Genomic DNA, 12,882 nt, shown 5'->3' with positions numbered 1-12,882 from the left:
TGCTGTATTCAGTCGGTCTATAGACATAATGCGTGCTCATCAGCTATATTCACTTGACCAAGAGTCCTTGTACACAACCAAACCGCAGACTACCCGCGATCTTTCGTAAATATCAAATTTGGTAATGGAAAGACATCTCCCAACCTATTGTTTCGTCTACCGTCGCTATTTGCAATACAAACAGACAAGAAAGACATGGTTCCATGAAAAGTATTGTATATCCACTTCGCTTCCCATTCGACAACCTGTTACCACTATTATTTCTATCTTCAACAGTGTGGCGTGAAAGGCTAGCGAAACATGATGAACAATGATACAATGCGGGATCTCAACTCTCCCGATATCTAGCAATGGCGCACTCGGCCAGGCGACTGATCTCTCCGCAGAACTGGTCAATCCTATCCAAGTAGGCTGTTTTTTCTGGCGACGAGTCACTCTTTGGCATCTTCCGGAGGACCTCTGACGCTGTCCGGATGAGTTCCAGATCAAGCTCTGCGTACTCATTACCTGGACTGCGGAGCAGGTTGAAGAAGAGGCTCAGGAAAGCCGAGACTGGGTAAAATATGAATAACCTGCATCATTGTGCGATTAGTATGGTCCCTCTGTACAAAGAATGATGGCGACTGTACCAGAACACTTCACTGGCCAGATGATGCACGGCGAGACTGAGGAATATCAATGTCGAACGGCTTGCTTCCACCGAAAGATCGAGGCTGGATTGTAGTCCACAGTGAATCTCACTCTTCGCGCTGCTTCGTACGCCAGCACAGCGCGCGCTGGCGTAGTGGATAATGCTCAGCAGATGGTGGTACGCCAAATGCAGGTCAATGTGTAACATCTTTGCAGACTGCTCTAGGTGCTCGCTCAATTTGACTCCATGCCGGATGGCTAGACTTGGTGCAAACTGGGCCGGTATGGTCTGGCGCCATCGCTCCAATTCTTCGTCCAGTTGCCGGATTGTGTGCAGGATCTCTGCGTCGGATTTCTTGGTGGATGCAAAGGAGTAAAGCTGGTTGATCACTTTCGACTTGATCTGGATCAATCGGAGATCGGAGATGAGCCATGGCATTGGTATTTCGCCTGCCCCGCGAGAACTGCGATTGGGTCCGTAGATAAGCTCAACATAACCCTGGGGCAGGGTGAGGTCGCAGTGCTCGTCTGGAATGACTGGGGGCAGCAAAGTTCGCAACGCAATGTCTTTGTCGCAAAAGTAGCAGAGCCAGAACAAACATCTGACGTTGTGGTCATGGCGCTCTTGCAGGGTGGGTTTGCGGTCCTGGGGTATGTTGGCCACGCGCGTGTGCCCTCCAAGAGCGAAGAGGATGCGACAGGCCATTACGTGGTATACCCTAGAATCTGCGAAAGCGCCAACATGACCTTTCCACAGCCACTGTCTAGGTCATCAGCAACTTGTAGGGCAAATGGGCACGAGCGTATTTACCAGCATCACAGTGGCCTGCAACTTCTGCAGGCTCGTGTCTGTGGGTATCCTGTTGATCAGGCGCTCCGCCTGGCGTATACATGCCTGCGCGTCGATGCGGCTTACTTCTTCAGGTTGCTTTATTCTGGTGCTGGCGATTGCGCAGATAGCGAGCGCGCAGGCCCTTGCACCCAGGTGCAAGGGTGAGTCGCTTTGATCGGAAGCGTCGTACGCCAGTCGTGCGGTTTCCTCAAAAAGGAGGCTATCTACAAAAGGAAAGCTGCGCCCAAAGTCGGAGCCCAGGAAGTTTTCGACCAAAGGGTTGAGAACCCATGGCTCCGGCAAAAGACACTCTCCGGTGGCGGTGTCTTGCTGAGGTGGTTCAGGTGAGATGGTTGTATCTTGATCGCAAAATTCCTCGAATCTGGGACACTCGCACGTGGCGTCTTGGATCCATTTTATACATTGTTCAGTGAAAACAGGCAAACCTGAAGGCGAGCACAATGTCAGCAGATAAGGGTTGTGAAAGTATACATGCTCCCGTGGGTTGATAGCGTCGAGCGAACTGGTGGCAGGAGACGCGGATTCCGAGCTTGTTCCAAACGGAGATGCACGCGGGCTTCCCTTGAAAGCCGTGGGTTTCTTTAGTCGTCCTGACGGGGCCGGAGTGCCGTGCAAAGGCCCTTTGCGGGGAGGGTGCTGGTGAAGTTCATGGACTTGCGCGATCCTGGCCTCTAGCAATTCTAGACGCTTGGCAACATCAAGAGTCCCCCTTTTCTTTGCTTTTGAGCTGTGGGTTACTACGCGTGAGCTAGCCTGACGACCACCGGAAGAATGGGAAAGTAGGTGCCACACCGTGATGAGGAGGTCGCGCGGCTGGGGCGATCGTAGGTGCAGACCAGATTGTGGTGTTGGCACCAATTGCAGGGGTCGCCAAGCTTGGGGGTATCGCACAGAATCTGAGTGCAAAGTCGTATGAGACTCATTGTATATGTATCGCAACTGTCCGCGTGGTCAGGACTCACCTTGCGTACATAGCACGAGTCGCAAGCAGTCCGCCGGGCGGGTGACATGCTTCAGTGTGAACGTCTGGCGAAGACGTGGTTATGAACTTGTGATCAAGAAGGCCAAGTTCGCCGGGACCCCAGAGGCGGGACCAAAGCGAAGCTGTCGGAATGGATTGCGTGCCACTGTGCGCACCGCCAACAATTCAGGCGAGATAGATCTGAGAATGGAACTATGATGCGCTGATGGGCGTCTTGCAGACGGGCCAGCTGCCAGGGCAGCAAGGCCAAGACAGTACGGTACGGTACGTAAGTCCCTGTCTGAGTCTGGACTCTGGAGTTGAGGTGAAGAGGGCCTTGTCGGACTCGGTTGTCGCGTCGTCGTGGTCTGGAGTCTGGACTGTCTGGTTAGGTATCTTTGATTGCCGCTGAGTCAGCGGCCTTCATGGACCCTTGTTCTTGTCCGGCCGGTACCCGAGTCCGACTCGCACCTTCCGGGACCCACGCTGGACTGGAACACACGCGAGCCCATCTTCAACTTCACCTCGTCACCTCATTCGCTCTCGCATGCGCGAACCCCAGTCAACAAGATTCTCAACATCTCGTCATCACGCAAATCCCAAGATGGGAAACGCAATGCATAGCTCGTCATTGAGCCGGGAGCCCCGCCGGACTCGGGCCCCTGAGTCGAGCTCGCGCGCGGTGGTGAGGATTCTGAGGAAACTCTGAGCTCGTTGCGCATGCGGCACAAACGCCAGATGACTCAGCGGCCATCGCTACATCGCCTTACCCAACCTACGTACAGCTGCTCGCACTCGGACCTTAGCAATTTAGCACATGGGTCCATCTGCGCGCGCTTCGGAGCCCTTCTGCGGCAATCTGGTGCTTCCCGACATGCCCGCTTCCTGAGGCTCGGCCAACGCGTTGAGAGATCGTCCGAAACTTCGAATGTGAGCCCATTAATTCGCGCCTGGACTGGACAGCTCCCCTATTCCTAAGCATGAGGCTCGCCATGTGGGTTCCTTGAGGTAAGGGACCCATCCTGAAGAAATTATAAATCTAGTTTGGCTGTGTTGGGAGCTATGTTTGGCAGCATATATATCGAGTGACTGTCGTTTACTGCTTGCATAGCCTTGTTTCCTCTTTCACTTTCCGACTCCAATCACCTCTTCTTTTCCGGTCTTCTTTCTTTCCCATCAACCTATAGAGTTTTCTTCTCTTTCATCTCTTGTTACACCTCGACCCAACCGCAACAACACAACCGCCGATGGATACCGCCCAAGCCGGGAGTCTTCCCAAAGCAAGCCCAGCAAAAGAGTACCCAAAGACCAAAGGTCATGATGAATGGGCTTTGCAATCAGAAGTCGCCGCCTTTGCGGCCCGAGACGAAACATCTGGGTTCCCTCGCCGAGAGCTGGGTGTGACGTGGAAAGATTTGACGGTTGAGGCGCTCAGCACGGGTGCTGCCATTCACGAGAATGTCATATCCCAATTCAACATTCCAACCAAGATTCGCGAGTCTCGACATAAGCCCCCCCTGAGAAAGATCCTCAACAACAGCCACGGATGTGTCAAGCCCGGCGAGATGCTCCTTGTGCTAGGGCGTCCAGGGTCCGGATGCACGACACTGCTGAACATGCTCGCCAACAAGAGGCGTAGCTATGCCAAGGTCTCTGGCAACGTCAACTATGGCTCCATGGATGCCGAGGAGGCTGATGGTTACCGAGGCCAAATTGTGATGAACACGGAAGAAGAGCTCTTCTTTCCATCCCTGACCGTTGGTCAAACATTGGATTTTGCCACTCGGCTTAAGATAGGCGCTCATCTCCCACAAGGCGTTTCAAGCCAAGAGGAGCAACGCCTTGCTTCCCGAGAGTTTCTGCTCAAGTCCATGGGCATTGAGCATACCACCGACACGAAAGTGGGCAACGCTTTTGTCCGTGGCGTTTCCGGCGGTGAAAGGAAACGAGTTTCCATCATTGAATGTCTCGCTTCGAAAGGCAGTGTCTTTTGTTGGGACAACTCAACTCGAGGGCTGGACGCCAGCACGTCAGTAGACCACCTGATGAGCATTGAGAGTATCTGTACTGACTGTGATGTAGTGCCCTTGAATACACCAAAGCTATTCGAGCAATGACGGACATTCTCGGCCTCTCAACTATCGTGACGCTATACCAAGCGGGCAATGGGATTTACAATCTTTTCGACAAGGTGCTCGTGCTGGACGAAGGCCAGCAGGTATACTACGGACCGATGACTGAAGCAAAGCCTTTCATGGAGGAGCTGGGCTTTGTCTGCCAACCTGGAGCCAACGTGGCTGACTACCTAACGGGTGTCACTGTCTCCACGGAACGCCAAGTTCGACCCGAATGGGAAAACAAGTTCCCCAGAACGGCCGAGGAGATCCGTCGACGTTACGAGGAGTCACCATTGTATCCGCGAATGCGGGCCGAGTACGGCTATCCGACAACCGAAGAGGCCAAGACCAAGACCCTCGCCTTCAAGGAGGGCGTCACCATGGAGAAGGACAAGCGCTTGCCCGCTTCCAGTCCCCTCACTGTCGGGTTCATGGCACAGACCAAGGCGTGTGTGATACGACAGTACCAAATCATCTGGGGCGACAAGATTACATTCATCATCAAGCAAGTGTCCACCATCATCCAGGCCCTCATCGCTGGTTCCCTCTTCTACAACGCGCCCGATACGACTGCGGGTCTCTTCATCAAGTCTGGCGCCTGCTTCTTTGCCGTGCTTTTCAATAGCTTGCTGTCCATGTCTGAAGTCACAGACTCATTCTCTGGTCGTCCAGTCCTGCTCAAGCACAAGTCGTTCGCCTTCTTCCATCCAGCTGCATTCTGTATCGCTCAAATTACTGCAGACATTCCACTCATCCTGTTCCAGGTATCCACCTTTACTCTCATTCTGTACTTCATGGTGGGCCTGACCACAGACGCTGGCATCTTCTTCACTTTCTGGATCATCCTCGTTGCCACGACGTTCTGCATGACGGCCCTGTTTCGTGCCGTGGGTGCGGCGTTTAGCACCTTTGACGGCGCTTCCAAGGTCTCTGGCTTCCTCATCACCGCTTGTATCATCTACACCGGCTACATGATTCAGAAGCCACAGATGCACCCATGGTTTGTGTGGATCTTTTGGATAGACCCCTTGGCGTACGCCTTTGACGCCATGCTGTCAAACGAATTCCATGGCAAGACCATATCTTGCGTCGGCCCCAATCTCATCCCGAGCGGTGGCGACTACACGAGCGCTGCAAACCAGGCCTGTGCAGGTGTTGGCGGCGCTGTGCCCGGCCAGACCTATGTTGACGGCGATGCATACTTGGCCTCGCTTTCCTACAGCCACGCGCACATATGGCGCAATTTCGGCATCGTCTGGGCTTGGTGGGCTTTGTTCGTGGCCATTACCATCTTTTCTACATCTCGCTGGCACGCCGCATCCGAGGACGGACCCAGTCTTGTTATCCCTCGCGAGAAAGCTGCCATCAGGGTCGGCCGTCGTGATGACGAGGAGCAGGGCGGTAAGACCGCTGCGAGCTCCAGCACGCCTTCGCGCGATGGCTCGGATGACGAAACCAGCCAGCCCAACCTGATCCGCAACACATCGATCTTCACGTGGAAGAACCTCTCCTACACAGTCAAGACGCCCCAGGGAGACCGCCTTTTGCTTGACAATGTGCAAGGCTGGGTCAAGCCTGGAAACTTGACGGCGCTGATGGGATCCTCTGGCGCCGGCAAGACGACCTTGCTCGATGTTCTCGCTCAGCGCAAAACGGACGGCACTATCCATGGTTCTATCATGGTCGACGGCCGCCCCCTGCCGGTGTCTTTCCAGCGGTCCGCTGGCTACTGCGAGCAGCTTGATGTGCACGAGTCGTACGCCACTGTGCGCGAGGCCCTGGAGTTCTCCGCCCTCCTGCGCCAGAGTCGTGAGACACCCCGTGCGGAAAAGCTGTCCTATGTGAACACTATCATTGATCTTTTGGAGCTCCACGACATTGCGGATACGCTGATTGGCGAGGTCGGTGCTGGGTTGAGCGTTGAGCAACGGAAGCGCGTCACCATTGGTGTCGAGCTGGTTTCCAAACCCACCATCCTGGTCTTCCTCGACGAGCCGACCTCGGGCTTGGACGGCCAGTCTGCATACCACACGGTGCGCTTCCTCAAGAAGCTGGCGGCTGTCGGTCAGGCGGTGCTCGTCACCATCCACCAACCGTCTGCCCAGCTGTTCGCCCAGTTTGACACGCTGTTGCTGCTGGCCAAGGGCGGAAAGACGGTCTACTTTGGTGAGATTGGCGAGCAGGCGTCTACCGTGCAGGGCTACTTTGGTCGCTACGGCGCTCCCTGCCCGCCCGGCGTGAATCCGGCCGAGCACATGATTGATGTCGTCTCCGGCACCTTGTCGCGTGGCACCGACTGGAGCGAGACATGGCTGGCGTCCCCCGAGTACGAGAAGATGACGAGCGAGCTCGACAGCATGATCAGCGATGCCGCGTCCAAGCCCCCTGGCACGGTGGATGACGGGCACGAATTCGCCATGCCCCTCTGGGAGCAGACCAAGCTGGTCACGCATCGCATGAATGTCTCCCTGTTCCGCAACGTCGACTATGTCAACAACAAGCTCGCCCTGCACATATTCTCCGCCCTGTTCAACGGATTCAGTTTCTGGATGGTCGGCGACTCGGTCGGCGACATGCAGCTCAAGCTGTTTACCATCTTCAACTTCATCTTCGTCGCCCCTGGTGTCCTCGCGCAGTTGCAGCCCCTGTTCATCCACCGTCGCGACATATTTGAGACCAGGGAGAAGAAGAGCAAGATGTATTCATGGGTCGCATTTGTCACGGGCCTGATTGTCTCCGAGATCCCCTATCTTGTCATCTGCGGCGTCCTCTACTTTGTCTGCTGGTACTACACGGTCGGGTTCCCGACGGATTCCGACCGCGCCGGCGCCACCTTCTTCGTCGTTCTCATGTACGAGTTTCTGTACACGGGCATCGGCCAGTTCATCGCCGCGTACGCTCCGAATGAGGTGTTTGCATCTCTTGTCAACCCCCTCATTATCGGTATCCTCGTCTCGTTCTGTGGCGTGTTGGTCCCGTACGCCCAGATCCTCGCCTTTTGGCGGCACTGGCTCTACTGGCTCAACCCCTTCAACTACCTCATGGGCAGCCTGCTCGTGTTCAACCTCTGGGGCACGGAGATTACGTGCAAAGACCGTGAGCTGGCCGTCTTTGACCCCGTCAACGGCACGACTTGCGGCGAGTACCTGTCTGACTACTTGACGCAGGGCATGGGACGGGCGAGCCATCTCGTCAACCCGGATGCCACGGCCAACTGCCAGGTATGCACGTACTCAAAGGGCGAGGACTACCTCCGGACTTTGAACCTGAATGCATACTCGTACGGATGGCGCGACGCTGGCATTGTGGTCGCCATGTGTTTCAGCTCCTACGCTTTGGTGTACTTGCTGATGAAGCTGCGTACCAAGACGTCCAAGAAGGCCGAGTAGACGATGGGTTTCGCCAAGCTCCTTTCAAAATGCGGGCACTTGGCCCTCCGACATACTTCTCCTTTGTCCTGGGATAGATCAACAAATGGTTTTTAGTTTTCTGGCATAGACCTTGGAGATAATTGTGTTTTTAACTGGCGTTGTGCATCGTCGGAGCAATGTGGTCGCAAGACAGAACAAGAAGAGGAAGAAAAAGAACGTCAAGGATAGATGAGTCCTCTCGAGTCCATAATTCCTTTCATAGAGTACAGATTGTCTCATTACTTTTTCAGTCCATGTGGTCCGAATGCTTCAGGGTCGGGGTTGTCCCACAAGAGTTGCAAAACATCCGCCATCATGCCGACGTGGCCCATGCCAGACCAGTCTGCGCGAATCTCTTGGACCAAGAGCGCTTGCGGTTCAGCTTCGATGATGCACAACACGCCGACCATGACGGGCCATAACAGTGTCGCCACGTAATGCTGCGAGGCCACGAGGGTCCGTACGTACGGGAACAAGGCACCCGCATGACGACGAACGGCGCACCACGTCGTCCCAGTCACGAAGGAGCCCGCGAGAGCCGTGGCGAGGTATATGTGCAATGCGTGGCGCAAGGCCTCGGCAGAAGCGTACTGTAAAACTCTGTCTCTGTCTCTCTGTCTCTCCCGGCCAGGAGGGCGGCGCCACCGCCCCCACTCAGACGACTGTGAAGGCTATCGTTGTCTTGCATGAGGGATGTGATGGGACGGGCAAGGTCATTGCGCTTTTCGACCCGACGCCTCGAAGGAAGCGCATCGATCTCGGGAATGACTCGGTACAGTTTATGACTGCCGGCAAAGGGGACGCCAAAGGTAGGGAATTTGGACATGTTCTCAAAGGACATGAAGAGGAGGTCGGCCACAGGTTCTGTGGACGGAGGATGTACGCCGAGATTGCACAGCATGGTGTATGTGTACAGCTCAAGTCTGAATCCAAGAAGACCGTTGGTGAATGGTGATTCGTGGCAGAGCTGGTCGTTCTCCGCGCTCATGCTCCTTCTGGCCACGAGTGACTTGGCGAGATGACGGCTGGCGCAGAGATGCCTGGAGAAGGCCCCATGAACGTTCCCGGGGACAGTCATGCCACGTTAGCAATACGCTCTCTAGACCGAGGTGTATTGGCAAAGAGAGGTTTCGGGCTAGGAACGAGAGACGAGCTCGGTGTACCTCGTAGCGACAGGCCACCAGCAGCAGGCACAGCAACCTCTCCTTCTTGGCAAGATCACTTTCTTGTAGACACCCAAACTCGGCTCGCAGCCCACTTAATAACCGTGCATAATGCACGTCCCTGGCTTGGGCGACATCTTGGCCTCTAGGGTCCTGCGACGCCATGTGTTCGCCGCTCAGGGCCAGAAGCGCATGCATGAGGAGGTCGTCCGTCGAGGCCAGCGGGACCAGGAGGGTGACAAAGTGGTTGGCTGTCCTGCAGAGGGCTCATGGCGAAGAAGGAAGCCGTGTGCGTGAGGAAGTGCGAGAGCATGGAGATGGATAGGGGTGTCAAAGCACGAGGGCGCTGGCCGCCACGATCGCTGTCAGCGCCCCGGTGGACCATGGGGGCAGTGGGGGCGGTATGAAGGACACGTGCTGCTGGTGCTGATACTAGAGGACTGTCTGGGAGTCCGTGGGTTTGGTAGACACTGCTAGATGGGCGGGAGGGTTGCCATCCATTTTGCGCCTTAGAGATGCTGTTCGTCTTTGGGGGGGGGGAGGCAGTTGTTGAGGGTTGGGTAGACGGAGGAGGTAGCGGCCAGTTGCATGGGATCTGGTTGTGTCGACAGCCGGCGCATGGTGGCTTGACTTCGTTGCACTTTTTCCTCCTCGCGCGACATGTCACGCATCCGCTTCGAATCTTCTGCTGGCGCATATTGCATCGGCTTGGCTTGTTGTGCTCATAAAAGGAGGAGGTCTCAGGAGGCTGACTCTAGTCAAAGCGGTGTGGTGGCTACTCACCCACTCACTACCTAGCACTCGAAACCCTGTCTGAGAAGTAATGACCACATCCTCGTTGTATTTGCCCTTGGAAAACGTGCTCAGTCCGCGGGTGGGCGAAGCCCCTGTGCAGCTTCACACAGTCTCGGTGTCAGCGCAACAGCCTGGCAGGGGGGCAACACTAGGAGACAGTGGGATTGCAGTCGATGGCTCGGGCATACGTACAAATGGAGGAGTATGTACTGCATGGTCGCCGCCAAGCACAGCGCGCCTACATGTATGTACACTGCATGCAAGGCGCACGTGAGAACCAATCGACCGGGATGCGCTGCTGCGCCGTCCTCGTGCAGCATATGTATAACATCATCTTTGGCATATTTTGCAACGTTGTCAAAATAATACCAAGCTCAGCGAAAACGCAATTCTACGCAAATCGACATGGAACTGGCAAGGAATCGGACCGAAGAGTAAGGACGGAGAGCTCTCTATACCGCCACGACTCTCCGTCATTGCTCATATCATGTCCAGTGTACCTACCTTACGTACCTTGACACGTACTTCCAAGCACAATGATGTCCCCAAGAATCAGATCTTTTGCGGTCCTCCTGGCCTCCTGGCCTCCGTGTCTGGTGGCGTCTTTGTTCCCCATGACTGCTCTAGAACCGGCGGGGTTATCGTAGGTGGACGCACCTAGGGACTAACATCTGCTCAGGAGATGACCAGTGCTGGTTTCGTGGCTATCGTACTGGAGGCACAAGAGACCCTCGGAGGTCGCTGTCAATATATTCAACCAGAGAGCGGCCCCCGCATAATCGAGCTGGGGCCTTTCCATGACCCGCTTCACGAGTCACGACCCCATACTCAGTCCAGGCGTAGATGTCACTGTGACTACCGGCACGCTGAAAGATTGACTGGATACTGCGAAAAACGACAGTCACCGCGACTTGGACGAGTTTCCGGACGGAGGAGCTCGACGTGAACATTGCAGAATGGGGACGTCTTGTCAACGAGTCACTCGCCGACAATGCTCCCGCACGCCATAGCCGCAATGCCCTATCTCAGCGCGCAGCTGGTTGGACGGGAGGCCCGCGAGGTTGACGGCGGCAAACTCATCGTCAACGACGACCCCGAGCCGTGGTGGCGCCCCTTTGTGGGCCCCGTCTGCTTCACCTGGGACTGGGAGCCTGCTTGGGACACGTCCGTCGTGGTCCGTGGGGCTGGAGCAGTACAGCCAAAAGATCTTTGTTTCATACGACAAGGCTCACACTGACACGCCCTCCCTGACGAAGCAACCAAGCACGCAGCCGGTGTCGAGCATGTGGCCGAGCTCGCGAGCGTCGAGCTGAAGATTGGGGATGGGGCCGATGGGCTGTGGACACCAGGACACGGTGGGTGGGTGGGTGGGTAATGAACTGATGAGGGGGGAAGCGGAGAAGGATGTGATCGTCCTCCACGATGGAATTTACTCCGATTTACTCGAATCAGATTGCGGGGTGCCGCGGTTCCTGGCATGTTCATTAGATCATCCATCATACATGCACTTATATTTATGGACGCGCCGCTTCAATGGCAGTCCTGCTCACCTCCAGCATGCCCCATTGCCGACGGTCTGACACTGCGTAAACAATGTCGTCCCTCGCATCCCCCAGGAACCTAGCTCTGCTTCTGCTCCCCGTCCTCGTCGGCGTCCTCTACGGACCGGCCCTGCAACGCAGCGTGTCCGTCCTCGGCGTCTTCCGGGCCCCCAACTCCTCGGTCGTGGAGAACCCGGCGCACCTCGTCTACATCCCCGACACAACGCACTGCGAGGACCTGCACTACTACGCGCCCGCCAACGTCCTCTTCAGCGCGTGTGCCGACGCGGCAGAGACTCGCCATGTCTGGTTCCCGCCCCTCACCAACTTTGACGACCCCATCGCCGGTCTGGAAGCCACTGGGTCGATCCGTGTCATTGGCGCTGGCGTAAGTCCACGTGCCCTTCTCTCCGTGTACATGTAGTAGACTGACAAGCATCCGCAGACGCACAAGGCCCAGCGCTTGACGTTGGAGGACTTCAAGGGTCCCCTGATTCCACATGGCATCGACGTGGTGGAGGATCCAGACGCGGACAAGGTGCCCGCCGTCTACATCTTTGTCGTCAACCACGTCCCCGCCCCGGCCTACGTCGAGTGGAAGCGCGCCTCGGCCCATGGACAGACACCCGAGCCGACCAACAAGTCCGCCTCGCGCGTCGACATCTTCCACCACCTCCTCGGTGCATCTTCCGCCCGCCACGTCCGGAGCGTCCAACATCCCCTGATCGCGACGCCCAACGATATCTTCGCGGTCTCCCCCCGTGAGTTCTACGTCACAAATGACCACCACTACCGTGAGGGCGCCATGCGTATTGCCGAGGACGTCTTTTCCGGCGCCACGTGGTCCACGACCATCCACGTCCTGCTCGAGGGCGCCGAGGTCCGTGCCAACGTCGCCCTCACGGGCCTGCACAACAACAACGGCCTCGGCCACGGAAATACATCAGACCAGGTGCTCATCGGCAGCGCGGCCAGTGGCACCATGCACCTCGCCACGTTTGGTAAGCGCGAGGGGACGCTTGAGGTCTTGGAGTCGATCAACCTGGACTCGGCCATTGACAACCCGACGTATTTTCGAGATCCCTATGCCACCCCGGCGCTCGACCTGTCAGGTTACGTCAATGGCGGCATGAGCAACGGCTACAAGGTCGTCGAGTCGGCAAAGAATCCCGCTGGCCTAGACGGCTCCATGGTCTGGATCACGCGGCCCTCAGTGACGGAGGGCGACAGCGCACAGGGGTGGGGCAACAAACTCCTGTTTCAGGATGATGGCAGTAGAATCAGGGCCGCCAGCGTGGCCGTCCTGGTGGCCATTGACCCAGCCTTGGAAGCTGGCCAACGCAAGGCCTGGCTTTACGTCTCGGGGTTCGTCTCCAAGAGCATCCTCGCCATCAAGATCGACATTGTGTAGG

At 56.3% G+C, this 12,882-nt stretch overlaps 4 protein-coding genes across 4 annotated transcripts; 2 read left to right on the top strand and 2 right to left on the bottom strand.

The window, feature by feature from the left end:
- Positions 1-328: 328 nt before the first annotated feature.
- Positions 329-1,877, bottom strand: J7T54_007591 (Transcription factor; the record flags this gene model as incomplete). The annotated part of the gene is made up of 5 exons (XM_051509002.1): positions 329-572; positions 630-1,158; positions 1,231-1,390; positions 1,442-1,792; positions 1,860-1,877. The coding sequence occupies 5 exons, from the start codon at positions 1,875-1,877 to the stop codon at positions 329-331; spliced, it is 1,302 nt and encodes a 433-aa protein (XP_051359992.1).
- A 1,814-nt stretch (positions 1,878-3,691) lies between these two features.
- Positions 3,692-7,950, top strand: J7T54_007590 (uncharacterized protein; the record flags this gene model as incomplete). The annotated part of the gene is made up of 2 exons (XM_051509001.1): positions 3,692-4,473; positions 4,527-7,950. 2 exons carry the CDS (start codon positions 3,692-3,694, stop codon positions 7,948-7,950), a joined length of 4,206 nt encoding a protein of 1,401 aa, XP_051359991.1.
- Positions 7,951-8,210: 260 nt separating this feature from the next.
- Positions 8,211-9,049, bottom strand: J7T54_007589 (uncharacterized protein; the record flags this gene model as incomplete). The annotated part of the gene is made up of 2 exons (XM_051509000.1): positions 8,211-8,314; positions 8,563-9,049. 2 exons carry the CDS (start codon positions 9,047-9,049, stop codon positions 8,211-8,213), a joined length of 591 nt encoding a protein of 196 aa, XP_051359990.1.
- Positions 9,050-10,920: 1,871 nt separating this feature from the next.
- On the top strand, positions 10,921-12,881 carry J7T54_007588 (Serum paraoxonase/arylesterase 1; the record flags this gene model as incomplete). The annotated part of the gene is made up of 4 exons (XM_051508999.1): positions 10,921-11,103; positions 11,194-11,284; positions 11,554-11,858; positions 11,916-12,881. 4 exons carry the CDS (start codon positions 10,921-10,923, stop codon positions 12,879-12,881), a joined length of 1,545 nt encoding a protein of 514 aa, XP_051359989.1.
- Position 12,882: the final 1 nt, after the last annotated feature.

This window comes from Emericellopsis cladophorae, assembly GCF_022114955.1.
Source record: "Emericellopsis cladophorae strain MUM 19.33 chromosome Unknown NODE_52_length_165805_cov_119_926832, whole genome shotgun sequence".
In the NCBI taxonomy this organism is placed as follows: domain Eukaryota; kingdom Fungi; phylum Ascomycota; class Sordariomycetes; order Hypocreales; family Bionectriaceae; genus Emericellopsis; species Emericellopsis cladophorae.
Note: the sequence above shows the minus strand (reverse complement) of the source record. Positions and strands in the feature narration are given on the sequence as shown.